At 54.1% G+C, this 16,927-nt stretch overlaps 2 protein-coding genes across 4 annotated transcripts in view; one reads left to right on the forward strand and one right to left on the reverse strand.

Moving 5' to 3' along the window:
* Positions 1-9,141, forward strand: part of BAZ1B (bromodomain adjacent to zinc finger domain 1B) — an 82,789-nt gene extending 73,648 nt beyond the window's left edge. For 2 of the 3 annotated variants that reach the window (XM_035280114.3, XM_035280123.3), the window contains 4 exons: positions 2,000-2,112; positions 5,517-5,662; positions 6,740-6,843; positions 7,011-9,141. In XM_035280114.3, coding sequence (XP_035136005.2) covers positions 2,000-2,112; positions 5,517-5,662; positions 6,740-6,843; positions 7,011-7,368 — 721 coding nt within the window. In that variant the 3' untranslated portion in view covers positions 7,369-9,141. The remainder of the gene's footprint in view (positions 1-1,999; positions 2,113-5,516; positions 5,663-6,739; positions 6,844-7,010) is intronic. The other variant, XM_078355033.1, reaches the window with a different exon arrangement.
* A 4,567-nt stretch (positions 9,142-13,708) lies between these two features.
* Positions 13,709-16,048, reverse strand: FZD9 (frizzled class receptor 9). Its single transcript, XM_008981612.5, has one exon. The coding sequence runs from the start codon at positions 15,817-15,819 to the stop codon at positions 14,044-14,046; it is 1,776 nt and encodes a 591-aa protein (XP_008979860.2). The 5' UTR covers positions 15,820-16,048; the 3' UTR covers positions 13,709-14,043.
* Between the last annotated feature and the right edge of the window lie 879 nt (positions 16,049-16,927).

A 16,927-nucleotide genomic window follows, 5' to 3' on the forward strand; every position in this document is an offset into this window, starting at 1 on the left:
AAGAAGGGAGACAGGGACCACTGCTAAGACACGGCATATGGTGTTAACCAGACCTGGCTTCTTTCTCTCCTGCTCTGTCAGGGGCTGGACTCTGCACTGCTGCCTTTTCCGGCTTTGCTTCCACCTTTTTTGCAGGACGTTTTGCTGACAACTGCGCCGATCTCTTGGGTTCTTCCTTGTGGGGTGGAGCTGACCTTCCTTTTGGCATCCTGGCGGCGGGGAGGTGTGTGCCGGGTGCCTGTGGGCTGTGGCGTGCCAAATGCCTTTGCGAAGCTGGGCTGCCTGGCCGCTGCCACTTCTCCTGCCACCCGAGTTGCTGAGACCCACAGCGGGGGGTTTATGATCTGGTTTCTTGCTCTCCATTCTCCATGGTCTTTGCTGTCATTTGTCCCTTCTAAATCTGTCACCTGGGCTCCTTTGGTGACTTCTCAACTCCTCCTTCTTACATGACATCTTCTCCCCTCTTATTCCTCCAGCTGTTCTGATACCAAAATGCTGTGCACAAGGCAGCGATCTGCTCACATTTCTGATCACAAACTTCCAGTCTTCCCATTGCCTCTGGAATAAAGGCCGACTCCTGGCCTTGCTTCTGAGGCTTACACAGTACCAGTCTGGGTTTTATCAGCTTTAGAGCCCATATTTGTGTGCTCGTTACAGTCTGTTTATTGTTCATCCTTGCCTATTTGCCTGTCTCCCAACTATGAACATTTTCTGCCCAGATTTCCCAGTGGATAACTGCCCATGGCTTCGCTAAAATTTCACTGCCCTTTTGAAACGTGCTTGCATCTTTAGGCTTAATGGTTTCTCCTCTGTTCCAGCTGAGCCTTCATTCTCTGAAGTAGTATTTTGGTGCATGTGTTTTATCTCTGTGGTTAGTTTTATACATGTCCGTCTCCCATGACATTGTTAATGTCCAGAGAGGAGAGGTGATGCTTTGTTCTTTACTCGAGTCTCAGTAAGGCCAAACACAGGGCCTTGTGAAGAGGAGACACCTGAGATTTGCCAAGATGATACTGTTATTTTCCACGTGGAAATTTGAGATTGTAAAATGGGCAGCTTGTAGGCATCCTGGCTTGGGTTTCCTTTTTTTCTTTTTTGAGACGGAGTTTTGTTTTTGTTGCCCAGGCTGGAGTACAGTGGTGAGATCCTGGCTCACCACAACTTCCGCCTCCTGGGTTCAAGCGATTCTCCCACCTCAGCTTCCTGAGTGCTGGGACTACAGGCATGAGCATCCAGGTCAGGCTAATTTTGTGTTTTTAGTAGAGGCGGGGTTTCTCCATGTTGGTCATGCTGGTCTCGAGCCCCTGACCTCAGGTGATCCACCCACCTCAGCCTCCCAAAGTGCTGGGATTACAAGTGTGAGCCACCACCCCCAGCCCTGGGCTTCCTTTTAAAGGGCAGGGCTGTTTGATCCTGACCCCACTTTCACAGTATGACCAGGATCTTTCCCAGTCCATCCCAGCTGCACTTTGAGACATGTTGCTCTGAATGGTGGGGCTTTGGACCAGCTGCTCTGAGCTGGATTACCGCTGCTTTGATGTTACGGTCATCTGCAAGCTGTTCCAGCCCCTGGAAGGGGCCGTCAAGGCGAAGTCACACCTGTCTAGGCTGTTTTTCCTTTCAATCCACCTCAGAGGTGGGGACAGCGTTTAGTACCTGATGTGTTACCTGGTTCTTTTTGTGAGACAAAAGAGATAGTGTTTTGTATTGCTTTGTGTGGGGAAGGGTAGGATTGCATTTTGGGTTTGATTTCTGTTGCCTTTGGTATCTTGTCCAAACTGTTTGTGGCCTGTCAGAGGGATGCATGCTATTGAAACTTGGTTTTTCATTTTTGTGAAAGACTCTCCTGGCTTAGATTCAGGTTCCCTCCCTGTAGTATCATATATGGTACAACTAGTCTGTGAAGAGAGTTTCCTGATTCCTGCGGGACTAGAGCCCTTCTTAGGACCACTTTGGACTACAAGTGTGTTCCCTATATTATTATTTTTTCTACCCACAGGAATTATACTGAAGAGTCTGCTTCTGAGGACAGTGAAGATGATGAGAGTGATGAAGAGGAGGAGGAGGAAGAGGAGGAGGAGGAAGAAGATTATGAGGTGGCTGGTTTGCGATGTAAGTATTTTGTTTGCCTTTGTAGTTGATTTCACAGTCTTCTAAACTTGGAGCGCTTGGAAAGGGCGGCTTGGCAGTAGGCAGTGTGGCCGGGGCCGGCTTGCTCCCTTCCATTTCTCTCATGTTGTGACTGTGGCGTAACTTAGCTGCCACGGGTTTAAATGGGTTTCAAGATGGCGTTTAACTTTCTGCCTGGTAGGAAGGAAGGTGGCTTGATCTCAGTAACATGAACCCACTTGCTCTAAGATTTAGTAGAATTCATGGACCCAAGTATGTTTTTGACAAGGCTGCTGGATCTAAGCTTCCGGGTGTGTGGGGACGATGGGGAAGGAGAGCTAGGCCCCTTGCCGTCTCCTAACAGCTCTTCTGGCCGTTGCTGTATTGCTGCTCTTAGAGAGTGACTTCTCTCTGGTTACAGTGACTTTCTCCTCCCTGCACTGTGCAGGGCTGTAGCTTTGCTGGTGTGAGAAGAGATGAGTGACTTTTTTGAAGGCTTAAGTTGAGGATGTTAGGAAAGTTCAGGTGTGTTCTCAGTAGGTGCCGCTAGGAACAAAGGCATTCCCTTTGTGTTCATGCTCATTCTCTCATGTTCATGACTGCTGGAGAGTCGTGTTCGTGGCTACTGTCCTCCAGTCAGAGCCTTTCTCTTAACAGCTTCCCTCTTTCCAGAATACATTTTTTTTGAGATGGTCTCACTGTGTCACCTGGGCTGGAGTACCGTGGTATGATCCCAGATTACCTCAATCTCTGCCTTCCAGGTTCAAGTGATTCTCCTGCCTCAGCCTCCCGAATAGCTGAAATCACAGGTGCCTTCCACCACACCGGCTGATTTCTGTATTTTTAGTAGAGATGGGGTTTCACTATATTGGCTAGGCTAGTCTCAAACTCCTGAGCTCACTAGCTTAAAAATAGAATCAGTATAGTACCATATTCTATAGTACTATAGAATCTGCTCTCAGAAAAACCAGGTGCAGTGGCTCACACTTGTAATCGCAGCACTTTGGGAGGCCAAGGCAGGAGGATCACTTGAGCCCAAGAGTTCAAGACCAGCCTGGGGAACACAGCGAGACCCGCCTGCCTCAGCTTCCCAAAGTGCTGGGATTACAGGCTTAGCCACTGTGCCGGGCCAATATACTTTTCTCTTTTTAAAATTTATTTTATGTTATTATTTTATTTTATTTATTTATTTATTTATTTATTTATAAAGGTGGGGTTTCACCATCATGGCCAGGCTGGTCATGAACTCCTGACCTCAGGTGATCCACCCACCTTGGCCTCCCAAAGTGCTAGGATGATAGGCGTGAGCCACCGCGCCCAGCCTAATATACCTTTCTTTATAGGTTGGTAGAAAACAGATCACAGATCAGAATTTTGATGAAGTTTTGAAGCAGTGGTACAGTTCCCAAGATTGTAGCAGCTCGGAATGGTCTTACTTGATACAAAGAGTGAGACAGAAGATGCCTGGCATGACCAGACTTACTGCAGTGAGACTACTAAAACCCAATGACTTTGGGCTTGCACATTTTCTCCTACCCTTCCCCTTTCTGCAGAGGTGTAATTTGGGACACCTTAATCTCTCACATTCTGGCTGACTTTTTGTTTGTTGACTGGGCCTGATTTTTCAGGTATCCTAGGGTAAGTGAACAAATGGCCCACCAATCCTGCATTCAAGGATGTCATCTTCTGTTGGTCAGAGTCTGTGACTTGGGCACACCTTTGTTTGGGAACATTTTTTATTTTTTTGAGATGGTGCTCTTGTTCTGTTGCCCAGGCTGGAGTGCAGTTGATCTCCCAGGCTCAAGTGATCCTCTTGCTTCCTGAGTAGCTGGGACTATAGGCATGTGCCGCCATGCCCGGCTTTTTTGTAGAGATAGGGTCTCACCGTGTTCCCCAGGCTGGTCTTGAAGTCTTGGGCTCAAGGGATCCTCCTGCCTTTGGCCTCCCAAAGTGCTGGGATTACAAGTGTGAGCCACTGCGCCTGGTTTTTCTGAGAGCAGATTCTGTAGTACTATAGAATACGGTACTATACTGATTCTGTTTATTTTTAAGCTAGTGATTGCTTTCCACTTCTGCGTTGTAGCTCTCTTTCCAAGGAATTGTTTTTCTAGGTTTCTGTGACCTCTCCTTGCCAGATGGATCTAGGAAGTATTAGGTATTTGAGAGCTTTCTGTCAGCTCCATCTTTTAGACCACCAAAGATGTGGTTCCCAGGTGCAGCTGAAAGCTCTAGCACATAGCGTCAGCTTCTTACTGTTTCTTACTGGCCTGGGCTTGAGCGAGAGACCCTAAAGTAACCAAGGAAGGGTTCTCGTGGTCCAGAAATAGAATGGAAAGTAGTGTTTCTTGATTCTTCTTGTCACGGCCTCTCTAGACCCCTATCTGTGTCCAGTGTCATCTGCCCACTCCCCAGGGTGTTGGTGAGGGAAGGTGGTGGAAAGCCTGGAGCTAATCCTTACAGTGTTGTTTCCCCGGGCTCACTGAGGAATGCTGGTTGGCTTGACGTTGAGCACCTGTTGTAAACCTGAGACACAAGTCATCTCACTGCCTTTGTATTCTTTTTTTTTTGAGACGGAGTTTTGCTCTTGTTGCCCAAGCTGGAGTGCAGTGGCGCAACCTCTGCCTCCCAGGTTCAAGTGATTCTCCTGCCTGAGCCTCCCAAGTAGCTGGGACTACAGGCATGTGCTACCACGTCCGGATAATTTTGTATTTTTAGTAGAGATGGGGTTTCACTATGGTGGTCAGGCTGATCTTGAACTACCAACCTCAAGTGATCCACCCATCTAAGTCTCCCAGAGTGCTGGGATTACAGGAGTGAGCCACTATGCCCCGCCTGTATTCTTTATTCTCTCGTTGGGTACCCTGGGCAGGGCTCTTATGGAGGGGACTAGCTCTAAATTGTATTTAATGAGGCAGCCTTGTGGCCTTTCATGTAAGGACCAGCTTTTCTCTGAAAATATACTGATGATGAGTGTAGAGTAACTCTAGGGGTTACAACACAGGGTCCATTTTACAAACCAGTTCCCTCTCACATGTAGATACATCCACTTACTCAGGCTGACCTATTAGCAGATGGCTTCTACTTCTCAGAGTGTACAGTCGATTCCTGCAGGGGCTTCGTGGCTGGGAGTAACCGTGCAGAGTGCGGGCAGGACAGAAGTACTGAAGGGCCTGGCCTTCTCAAGGGCTTTGGCAGTGGATGAAAGATACCCATTCTTCATCTGCTGCTGCTGCTGCCTGTTAGTGTCCTGTTAGGTGAGGCAAGAGAAGATAGCAACAGCACCTTAAAACCAAAGGAAGCCACCGCTTTTCTTGTCCAGATCGTCCCTGCATCCTTTGTCCCTATTTTGAAGATTCTCCTCCCTTCACCTTCAGTTGTTCTGTGCTGAATCTGTATTTTTGTTTCAGTGAGACCTCGAAAGACCATCCGGGGCAAGCTCAGCGTCATCCCCCCTCCAGCAAGGTCAGGCCGGCGCCCGGGTAAGAAGCCACACTCTACCAAGAAGGCTCAGCTGAAGGTACCACCTGTGGATGATGCTGAGGTGGATGAGCTGGTGAGAATTATTTATCATCCCTCCTCTAACCTTTCTGTTTTTTATTCCCAACCGTAACATTAGGAATTCATCAGGCAACAGATGGTATGGGAGCCTCCCCCTCCTTCCTGCTCCCTAACTTGGGAGGCAGATGGGTGGGCTTGTAAGGAACAGCTATGTCCGGCATTCCCTTGCTGTAGCCTACAGACTAGTTAGCAGGCAGCCCGCAACTTATTAAGGATTTAAAAATAGTATCCATGTGTCTCCAGTGGGCCCAGAGGGGCTGGGTCTTCATCGTGGGAATGTCAGCAATGTTGGAGCCTCACTCACTGTTGGGTCAACAGTTGTTATGGGAGGGACATTACCTTCCCCTCTGCTCCTTAACCAATGTAATTTTAGTAGTTTTTAGATCTCACTTGAGCTTTAAAGAACAAAAAAGAAACTCTTGAAAAGGTGCTTGTTTTGACAGATGAAATTGGAGTTGGGGGCTTAAGGCAAGCCACTCTAGAGATCAAAGGGCTTGAGAGGATGCTCGTGTTGGCCCAGCCTTCACCCCTTGGGCTCTGTGGCCTCTGCTGTGAGTCACAGCTTTGTTATGGCTACCTGGAGTGGAGAGCCCGCCCCTTCCTGCTTAGCCACTTAGCGCTCACATGTCCTCACATGTCTGGTGGAAGAGCCCAGGAAGGGAATTGAGCCTCTTGCTTCTCTTCCCAGAGGCACCTTACCCCCACAGAATTGGTGCAGGTGTCCATGCCCTTCCATGGTGTCACTGTAACCCCAGGTCCACCTGTTCTCTGAGAAGAACAGTGGTCCCCTCCAGCAGACCTCCAGCAGGACTGGTGGGAACGATGACCACTGCTGCCTGCTCTCTGCTGCTTGGATCAACATGCCCCCAGGGGAGGCGAGTGGACCACTGGGAAGATGCAGGCCTCATGGGCTGAGGGTGCTCCCTGACTTGAAGGTCAGGTTTCAGCCCCTCTGCTTTCAGGAAATAGTTGAACTGTCTTCCTTTTTTGAGCAGATACAGTCATTTTCTGCCCTGTCCACTCTTTCTCCTGTCTTGAATCTGTAATAAAACTGTTCTTTCTTTCCTGCCAGGTGCTTCAGAGCAAGCGGAGCTCCCGGAGGCAAAGCCTGGAGCTGCAGAAGTGTGAAGAGATCCTCCACAAGATCGTGAAGTACCGTTTCAGCTGGCCCTTCAGGTGAGCACTGTATTCTCAGGCGCAGGGGAGAGGAGTGGCCTGTCAGGTTCTGAAAGCTTCCAGAGCCCCTGAGGGTCTCTCAGCCAAGCCCATCAAGACGTGTCTTAGTGACAGGGCTGCTGCCATCAGGGCTGTGCAGATTCTCTCCATTTGCTTCTTCTCCACAGGGAGCCCGTGACCAGAGACGAGGCCGAGGACTACTACGATGTGATCACGCAGCCCATGGACTTTCAGACCGTGCAGAGCAAGTGTTCCTGTGGGAGCTACCGCTCTGTGCAGGAGTTTCTTACTGACATGAAGCAAGTGTTTACCAATGCTGAGGTTTACAACTGCCGCGGCAGCCACGTGCTGAGCTGCATGGCGAAGACAGAACAGTGTCTGGTGGCTCTGTTGCATAAACACCTTCCTGGCCACCCGTATGTCCGCAGGAAGCGCAAGAAGTTTCCTGATAGGCTTGCTGAAGATGAAGGGGACAGTGAGCCAGAGCCCGCTGGACAGTCCAGGGGACGAAGACAGAAGAAGTAGAGGCAGGGCCGTGGTAAGGGAGCTGAGGTGGGGGATAGCGGAACAGTGAGGGAGGGTGGGAGGGAGGCCAGAGAGGAAGACCAAAACTCGGAGGAGGTTGCAGGGAGTCCGGAAGCGCCTGTCACCCCAAGCGTATGCTATTTCCAAAAGCTCTTTGGAGGGCTTAATGTGGGCTGCTGGTCTTTGTCCAGAAATATTCTGGGATGAAGAGGGCCGTAACCCTCCCTTCTGAGAGTTTGCAGGAGGAGCCTGAGGGGCTAGCTTTTCTGGTGAACCCAGTTCCTGCTCCTGCCTTCTTTTCTGAGGCCTCTCCCACTCTGGCTTCTACCACAGTGCCAAGCCCCTCTGGTCTCCAGGGGAGGGATCGCTGTGTTACGTAGCAAGATCAGGGCTAATCAGGCCGACGGGAGATGGTGGCGAGTTTTCTTTTTTAATCTGTATTTATATAGAGTCTTGTTTCTTTAAGCCCATATTCTGTCTCTTCCCCCATCTTCCTCTCAGGTGACAGTATCAGTGAGTGCCATACAGAATTCTGTATTCACCAGCATCATGAAACAGGTGTGGTTTTTTGAGTTGACCTTGGCAGAGTAAAGGGACATATCCTGGAGCCATTCCTGAATATCTCCCCTTCTTAGTGACAACCTCCCCCGCCCCCGAAAACAAAACAAAACAAACAAAACAAAATGAAGGCACTTCAGTAAGAGACTGGAGTCCTGCTTATAATCATGCATATAACCTACCTTCACTTTGATGGGTCTGGCCAGAGGGGTGTTGGAGCCCAGCCCGCCCTCATACCAGACAGGCTCTTAGGGGAGAGTTTAAGAAAAGAAAAGCAGGAAGAATTTAAATGTTTAATTTTTTTTTAATTGACTTTTCTAGTTATTAAAAGTTGCTTGTTTCAGCAGTGATATTGTATAAAGAACATCTTGTAAGATACTCTGACATCTCGCTTTGGCACATGTACAGTACAGTTTCTACGATAACGTGTCTGCTCCAACTTCCCCGTCCTCTCCCTCAGCCCGTCCACTCTCCTGCAGAGCAGTTGGGTTGGAGGCTCATTGAGGCAAGCAGCAACATCAGGGGGCGGCTCGGGGGGTGCTGCGTCCGCTGCTTCCCATGCCTGTTCCGACCTCAGACTGGGAACTCCGCGAGAACCTGAAGATTCCAGTGGTCAGTGTTGGTGGGGGCTGGGAGGAGAGGGCGGCAGAGAAGCTCTGAGAGCCCCTTCCCATAACAAATCTAGCTCTAGTTGTTATATTTAGGCAAAACTTTGTAGTCTTCTTTCCCTTTTATGATGGATTTTGATAAAAGTACAAAACAGGGTTTAATTTTCTTTTTTATTGACTTTGAATTTGGAAAATTTGAGCACCTAAGCTCTTCTGTACCTATTTAATACAGTCCACCAAGGGGACTGCAACTCCTAGAACACGAGAATAATGCGTCTCTTAAACTGCGGAGTGTGGCCCCTGCTTCTCCCGTCCTCCTTGCCCAGGGACGGCGGGGATTGCTTCAGGGCTGGCGGGTAGTTTACCGTCCCTTCTACAGGCATGGAGTTGGCACTGACATCATAGCTTCATAACCCCTGCCACCGCCAGCTTCCCCTGCCTCTTCTAGATCCAGTCTGTTCTTGTTCATAGTGAGAATCCTATGTTCCCACTTCAGTGACACCTGAATTTTTTTTTGTCTTCAAGGAGGAAGGGCCCCATTAAAGGGTGAACTTGTAATAAATTGGTTTCAAATAAACCTCATGTACTTGTGTTTATACAGAAGAAACAATCTGGTGGCTGTTTCTTCGTGTTCTGTCTTGGGTGGGGTGGGTAGTGTTGTCTCAAGTGCTGCTTTCCCACTGACTCTTGGAGCCAGGTCCTCTGAAGGCTTGGCCTCTAGTCAGAGAGCCTCTCAGTGTTCTTAACCATAGAAAGAAGGACTCCTCCAAGCCTCTCCTTGCCTTGTCGTCATCTTAAACCCTGAAAAACTTCATTTGAAACTAGGAATTAGGGTAAAAATAGTTTTTAAGCCTTCACTAAGGGGAATCTCCTGCCATTTTAAAACCTTTTTCAAGGAATTTTTTTTTTAAGATCGAGTCTTGTACTTAGGCTAGAGTGCCTACGTACAGGCATGAGCCGGTGCAGCCAGCCTCAAGAAAATTCCATATACACACAGAAACAGTGAAAAAGTAGAATTCCCATGCACTCGGCTTTGATGGTTCTGCCACATGGCCAATCTGGTTTTATTTGTGCCTTCATATATCTCTTTTTTTGAGACGGAGTTTCGCTCATTACCCAGGCTGGAGTGCAATGGTGCGATCTCGGCTCACCGCAACCTCTGCCTCCTGGGTTCAGGCAGTTCTCCTGCCTCAGCCTCCTGAGTAGCTGGGATTATAGGCACGCGCCACCGTGCCCAGCTAATTTTTTGTATTTTTAGTAGAGACGGGGTTTCACCATGTTGACCAGGATGGTCTCGATCTCTCGACCTCATGAGCCACCCGTCTCGGCCTCCCAAAGTGTTGGGATTACAGGTTTGAGCCACCGCGCCCGGCCACTCATATATCTTTTAAAGTCCAACTGGTTTGCCAGGTACAGGGGCGCGTGCCTATAGTCCAGCTACTCGGGAGGCTGAAGTGGGAGGATCGCCTGAGTTCAGGAGTTCTGGGCTGTATGCGCTATGCCGATCGGGTGTCCGCACTAAGTTCGGCATCAATATGGTGACCTCCTGGGACTAGGGGACCACCAGGTTGCCTAAGGAGGGGTGAACCAGCATAGGTTGGAAATGGAGCAGGTCAAAACTCCTGTGCTCCTCAGTAGTGGGATCTCACCTGTGAATAGCCATTGCACTCCAGCCTGGGCAACATAGCGAGACCCCTCTCTTTAAAAAAAAAAAAAAAAATCCAACTGGTTCATGTGCGTAGGGTGCTGCTTGGCAGCCACCCGCCGATGAAATACAGAGATTTTGCTGAGCCACTGTCCTGGGCCCAGTTACTGAGAAAGGGCCAGTTCCTGACCAGCTGAGCCAGGTGAAGCTGGCGAAATGGGAAGAGCCTTTGAGGCCTGAGCCTTGGGTGCAGGTTCTGCTGCTGACCAGCTTTACGGCCTTGGTAAGCATGGGCTTCAAGCCAGGGCCTACACAGGGGACTTAGGGGTTTTCGTCCTGCCTGGAGGAAGTGGGCTTGCCCCAACAGCAAATTGAATTTGCCCAGTTCATCCACTCCAGCCCTCCACCTCTGGAGAAGAGAGCCGTGCGCCTGCTGGACATTTTCTGCATCGCGACGGTAACACTTGGGGCTCCCAGCCTTCCTCTGTGAAGTCCTGCTCCTCCAGTAATTTTCCCAGGCACACACTAGGATACCACCTTGGGATCGTGACCTCTGGTCATGTCCTGGTCTCAGCACACTCTCAGCTGCCGCCTCCCTTCAAGGGCTGTGGCCTTGTGGGGCAGCCACTTCACTTTGATATTGCAAATGGGGGTGTGGGAACTGCATCTCTTGAGGACAGGTCTGAGTCATGGCTTCTGGGAGTCAGCTGAGGCCTGTCCTTGACCCGCACAGTTTTTTTCTCCTTACATCTTGTCTTTGGGGAGGGGACCTGGTCAGTGGACTTGGTTGGCAGTGAGGTGACATCTGGATTCCAACAGAGCCACTCAGAAAGGGCACCTCTTCCTGCTGGCCAGGGGCCAGGGTGTCTCTAGCAGGACACTGAGGAGCCTATCTCTTGTTAACCACACTCCTAATCCCGGCCCTGGGCCTCCCAGCCTTGACTGCCGTGTCCAGGAGCTGCTTCCTTGAGGGGGCAACTTCCTGGGAACAGGAGGATCTGGGGCCCACCATGCACCCCACAGGGATAGGTTCACCCTTTCAAGGGGCTTGCGGGTGTGTGGTGTGCTGCTCTCTGAAAACCCAAATGCTGGGCACCAGGGCCACTAAGGGGCAGGCCCCGGCCCAGACACGCGATGCACATGCCAGCGCTTGTGGGTTTTCAAAGTATTTTTGCTTGGCCCTAGAAGTTTCCTTAATGGACATAGGGGGAGGTTTGGCAGTGGGAGGGGCATTTGTCTCCTCCCCACCTGCTTTGCCCAGCTTCTGGGGACGTAATTTCACCAAGACACACCCTGCCTTTCCCCACCAGAACCTAATCAGATCCCTGGTGTGGAAATCACAAAAACTCTGGAGGCAGACTTGGGTTCAACTCCCAGCTTGGCCTCAAACTTGCCTGGTCATGAGCTCTGGCGACCAAGCCATCTAAACACTTCTTCCAAAACTTGGGGTGAGCAGGATCACATGGGAGGCCTGTGTTTCCTTTTTCCATTTCCTCCAGGGCCTGGGACTTACTTCCATAGCATCTTCCAAGGTTGAGAAGGCTGGTAGGGCCCTGCCCTCCCTCCCAGGTCCTGGCCTCAAAGCAGAACCCCCTGGGGCCTGTCCTGACCCTGCACTGCCCCTATTCGCTCCCATCTCAGCTGTCCTGGAAACCAGCACCAGGCTCATGTCTGCTGAGCAGGACATGGCCACTGACGGTAAGGAAGAAGGGTTGGGTGGGCACCCTGGGACGCTCATCCTCCCCCCAACCCCCTGCCTTTCCCACCCCCTGCATGCCTTGCTCTTCCCAAGTCTGGAATCCTTTCGCTTGCTCCAGCTGCCCGTCCTGGTGCAGGCCCTTCCCATCTTCCCTCCCACTGCCTGTGAGTCCAGCTCCCTGTAGCCTCTGCCTCTAGTGTGGGCACCACTGCCTCCAACAAGCGCATTGTTTCCCACTCAGCCTGGCGGGGTGGCTCGTGCCTGTAAACCCAGCATTTTGGGAGGCCGAGGTGGGTGGATCACTTGAGGCCAGGAGTTCAATACCAACCTGGGCATACATGGTGAAATGCTGTCTCTACAAGAAAATACAAAAAATGAGCCAGGCATGGTGGCGGGCGCCTGTAATCCCAGCTACTTGAGTAGCTGAGGCAGGAGAGTTGCTTGAACCTGGGAGGCAGAGGTTGCAGTGAGCCGAGATCATGCCACTGCACTCCAGTCTGGGCAATAGAGTGAGACTCCATCTCAAATTAAAAACAAAAAACCAAAAAAACCGTGCAGCATTACAAGGGGGGTAGGGTCACTTGGCTCTGTTGGTAAAAGGCACACAGGGACTTAATGTATGCTCTGCCAGGAGGGAAGGATTTCGATGGAGAGGGCATTCCCGGTGAAATAGCCTAAGAACAGGTGCTCGGGCTGCCAGCTTCCCCGGGGCAGCACTGCTCCTTGCAGTGAGGGATACCCCTTAAACCCCTCAGCCCATGATGGTCTTGTCTCCTGGGAGCTTGACCCAACCTGTTTCCTTCTCACTGGATGTTTCTTGTCCCTGTGGGATTGGTGGTTGGGGTAGGGCACAGGGCTCCAGCCTGAGAGGCCCTGGGTTTGGGGCTCTGCCTCACCATTGACACCTGAGCGCCTCCCTTCTGGGGCCTCCTGGTAGCTCTAAAGTGAAGCTGGCAGCAGGGCTGGACCTCTGGGATCTCCTGGCACTGACACCAAATACCGACCTGGCTGCCTACTACACACAGTAACTAAGACCCTCACCTGGCTGGAGTCACAGCAGCCAAGATGGGGCCCTGGGGTCTCACCCCAAAGCCAGTAGGGGTCTCCAGATGGCCACACATGCCCAGCTACCCACCTCCAGACACAGGGCAGGCCCTAGGAGCCTAAGCTTTTGCAGCATGCGGATGGGACATGCAGCCTTTCCCCACACCCTGCCCCAGTGTGGAGCTCTGCACACTGGGCTGCCTCATTCCCACCGCTGCCATCAGCGCCTCAAATATGACAAGCTTCGGAGCTGGGGGCCCAATTCCCACTCTACTCAAAGGCTTCCCAGCTCCACGTACATATCTGTGTTACCCAGAGGGCCACAGACCAGTCCAGCCTCATCTTCGCCCCACCTGGAGATGCCAGGGAGCAGGCTGGGGCTGCCCTGATGGGCAAACTTCCAAGGCCCCAGGGAGGGGGCGTTCGTGACAATACTGACACAGGCTGATGCCCTCACTTTCCACACCAATGAGAAAAGCAAGGCCCCAGAGAGGGAAAACTCAGTCACAGCCTCAAACTGGACTCCTGGGGCCAGAGGTGCTGGCGTCACCCTGGGAGATTCCCTGAAAATCCCGAAGCGTCCCTGTCTCCATTTGGAAGATCAGAGACGGGAGGGAGGGGAAAACACGCATGCACGGTGTCTGGGACTCTTGCAGCTGTTCCGGGGGGACTTCCTCCTGATTGGGGGGTGCCAGTACCCACCACCAGCTCCACTTACAAGGGAGACTCCTGCAGGGCCCTCACCCTCCTACCTCCCCACTTCCCAGCCAGAGAGAACTCAGCAAGTGCCACGAGGGGGTTTATTCCAGTCACAGCTTCCAGAGGAACGCAACAATAAATTACATCATTAAATAAACTCCGGCTGGACCATGCCCCCTCTGCCCCCTCCTCTTCATATCCTCTCCTAGGACCCTGAGGGGACTCAGCCTGGCCCAGCCCCCATGTTAGGAGAGCTGGGGACATGAGGCTCATGGGGTACCCTCCCTGGTCCTCAGCCCCCTGGGCTCACTTGCCTGACCTTGACAGCTGGGCAGCTGCTAGTCAGCTGTCTTGGGAAGGAGGGGGGCAGGGCGTGGAGGGCAAGGAGGGGGCAGCAGCCACCCCGCGCCAGGCCTGTGTCGCTAGAGGTGTGTGGGGTTCTCCAGAGAGGGGTCCGTCTTAGTCATGTGCAAGACCACGGTGGGAGCCTTATAGTGGCAGTGCATGCCACGGCCATAGCCCCCGGGGGTCCGGCAGGCCTTGGCCCGGGCGCGGCCAGCTGCCATCTTGCGGTGGCACAGGCTCTGCCAGGTCTGGAAAGTCTTGGAGCTCCACACCCAGACGCCGCTGGTGATGCCCACCACCAGCGACATGAAGATTTTGAGCATGAAGACGGCCACGGTGGGCACCGAGCCCCCCGGCAGCGAGCAGTCCCTCCGGCCTCCAGGCCCGGCCGCCGCTGCGCATGACTGCTCCGTGGCCCGAAGACGCCAGAAGTCCATGTTGAGGCGTTCGTAGACGTAGCAAACAATGACGCAAGTGGCAGGCACCGTGTAGAGGATGGAGAAGACCCCAATCTTGACCATGAGCTTCTCCAGCTTCTCTGTGTTGGTGCCGCCCGTCTTCATGATCTTGCGGATGTGGAAGAGGGCCACGAAGCCGGTCAGGAGGAAGCTACTGCCCAGCACCAGGTAGCAGGAGAGAGGCACCAGCACGAAGCCCGTGAGCGCTGCTGCGTCCGAGCTGGCCACGTAGCAGAGCCCGGTCAGCTCATCCCCGGCCACCTTGCGTAGGGTCAGGATGACGATGGTCTTCAGCGCGGGCAGGCCCCAGGCAGCCATGTGGAAGTAGCTGCCGTGGGCCTCGATGGCCTCGTGGCCCCATTTCTTCCCAGCCGCCAGGAACCAGGTGAGCGTCAGGACCACCCACCAGAGCGAGCTGGCCATGCCGAAGTAGTAGAGCAGCAGGAAGACCAGCGTGCAGCCCGTGTTCTCCAGGCCCTCCTGGATCACGTAGAGTGCGCCCGCCTCCTGGTCACAGGCCACGCTCTGCGCCCCGGCCACCGCGCGGATCAGGAAGGCCAGAGAGTAGACGTTGTAGCACATGGATAGGAAGATGATGGGGCGCTCCGGGTATTGGAAGCGGTGGGGCTCCAGCAGGAAGGTGAGCACGGTGAAGGCGGTGGAGAAGAAGCACAGTGCCGACCACACCGCCATCCAGATCAGCGCGAAGTCCTTGTCGCGCCGGGACCAGAACACCTCGACGCCGGGCCCGCAGCGCGGCGCGCACGAGCGACTCTTCTCCACGTACTGGAACTTCTCCGGGTTCTTGCAGGTGCCGCCGCCGCCCGCACCCGGGCCCGGGTCTCCGGGAGGGCGCGCGGGCCGCGGCGCCACGGGCAGCATGCCCAGGCCCTTGTGGGGCTCCGTGGGGCCGGCCGTGGCGTTCTCCGGCGCCTCCATGCACAGCGCGTGCGGGTCGTTGCGCGTGGGCAGCCGGGCGCAGTCGAGCGAGTCCGGCCAGCCAAAGTTGAACTGCTCCATGATGGGCGCGCAGCGCAGGCGCGCCTGCTCGCACATGGGCCGGCAGGCGGGGATGGGCGTCGAGACCTGGTCGGTGCACATGGGCGCGTAGAGCGAGCACAGGAAGAAGCGCAGGTGGCTGTGGCAGCCGTACTGCACCAGGGGCGCGAACTCCGCCAGCTCGGCGGCCGCCTCGCCCTGCGACGTGTGGCCCAGCAGGTTGGGCATGCGGGTCAGGTTGTAGCCGATGCCGCGGCACATGGGGATCTCCACCGCCTGGCACGGCGCCGCCCCGCGCCCGCGCTCCGGGTCGAAGCGGCCGATCTCCAGCGCCGCGCCGCCCGCCGCCAGCAGCTGCCACAGCAGCAGCGCCCCCCGCAGCGGCGCCACGGCCATCCCGGGCGGCGCGGGCCGAGGGCGGGAGCGCGGCCCCGGCTCACTCGGGCCGAGCGGTCCCGCGCCCCGGTGCCTGCTCGCCACGTCGTGGGGCGCGGGCCATCGCCGAGCAGCCACGTGTGTCCGGGCGCCCTGGGCAGCGCGCGGGCAGCCGCCCGAGGGACAGGAGCCGCGGAGCCCGCCGAGCCGCCACCGCCGCTGCCACCCGAGCCGCCGCCGAGCCAGAGCCGGCGCAGCCTCCGGGGGCCGCGGCTACCAGCCCCCGGGGCGGGGCTCCGGGCGGACACGCCCAGGGACACGCCCCCGCTGGGCTTTAAAGGCGCCGTGTCTCCCGGCCCCGCGGAGCGCGGGGAGGGGCGGAGCCTGGTGGGTGCCTGCCCGCTCGCCTTCTGCTTCCACTCGGTTCTTCCCCTTCCTTTGCTGCCTGGGCGAAGCCGCGGGAAGTCCTCGTGCCCACACTCTCATACTTGGTCTCCTCATTTTACTCTAGGCGGGAGGCTTTTTTGCTTTTTTGCGACGGAGTTTAGTCCTTGTCGCCCAGACTGGAGTGCAATGGTGCGATCTCGGCTCACTGCATCCTCCGCCTCCCGGGTTCAAGCGATTCTCCTGCCTCAGCCTCCCGAGTAGCTGGGATTACAGGCACGCGCTACCACGCCCGGCTAATTTTTTTGTATTTTTAATACAGATGGGGTTTCACCATGTTGCCCAGGCTGGTCTGGAACTCCTGACCTAAGGTGATCCACCCACCTCAGCCTCCCAAAGTTCTGGGATTACAGGCGTGAGCCACCACGCCCAGCCGGGAGACTATTTTTATTTTTAATTATTATTTCTTTTTAGAGACAGGGTCTCCGTTCCCAGGCTGGAGTCCAGTGGCGCGATCATAGCTCACCGCGGCCTCCATCTCCCGGGCTCAAGCGACCTTCCGCCTCAGCCACTAGAGTAGTTGGGATCACAGGCGGACACCACCACTCCCGGCTAATTTTGTATTTTTAGTAGAGAGGGGGTTTCTCCATTTCGGTCAGGCTGGTCTCGAACTCCCAACCTCAGGTGACCTACCGTCCTCGGCCTCCCAAAGTGCTGGGATTACAGTTATGCTCCACTGTTCCCA

This window comes from Callithrix jacchus, chromosome 2 (assembly GCF_049354715.1).
Source record: "Callithrix jacchus isolate 240 chromosome 2, calJac240_pri, whole genome shotgun sequence".
NCBI classification, from domain to species: domain Eukaryota; kingdom Metazoa; phylum Chordata; class Mammalia; order Primates; family Cebidae; genus Callithrix; species Callithrix jacchus.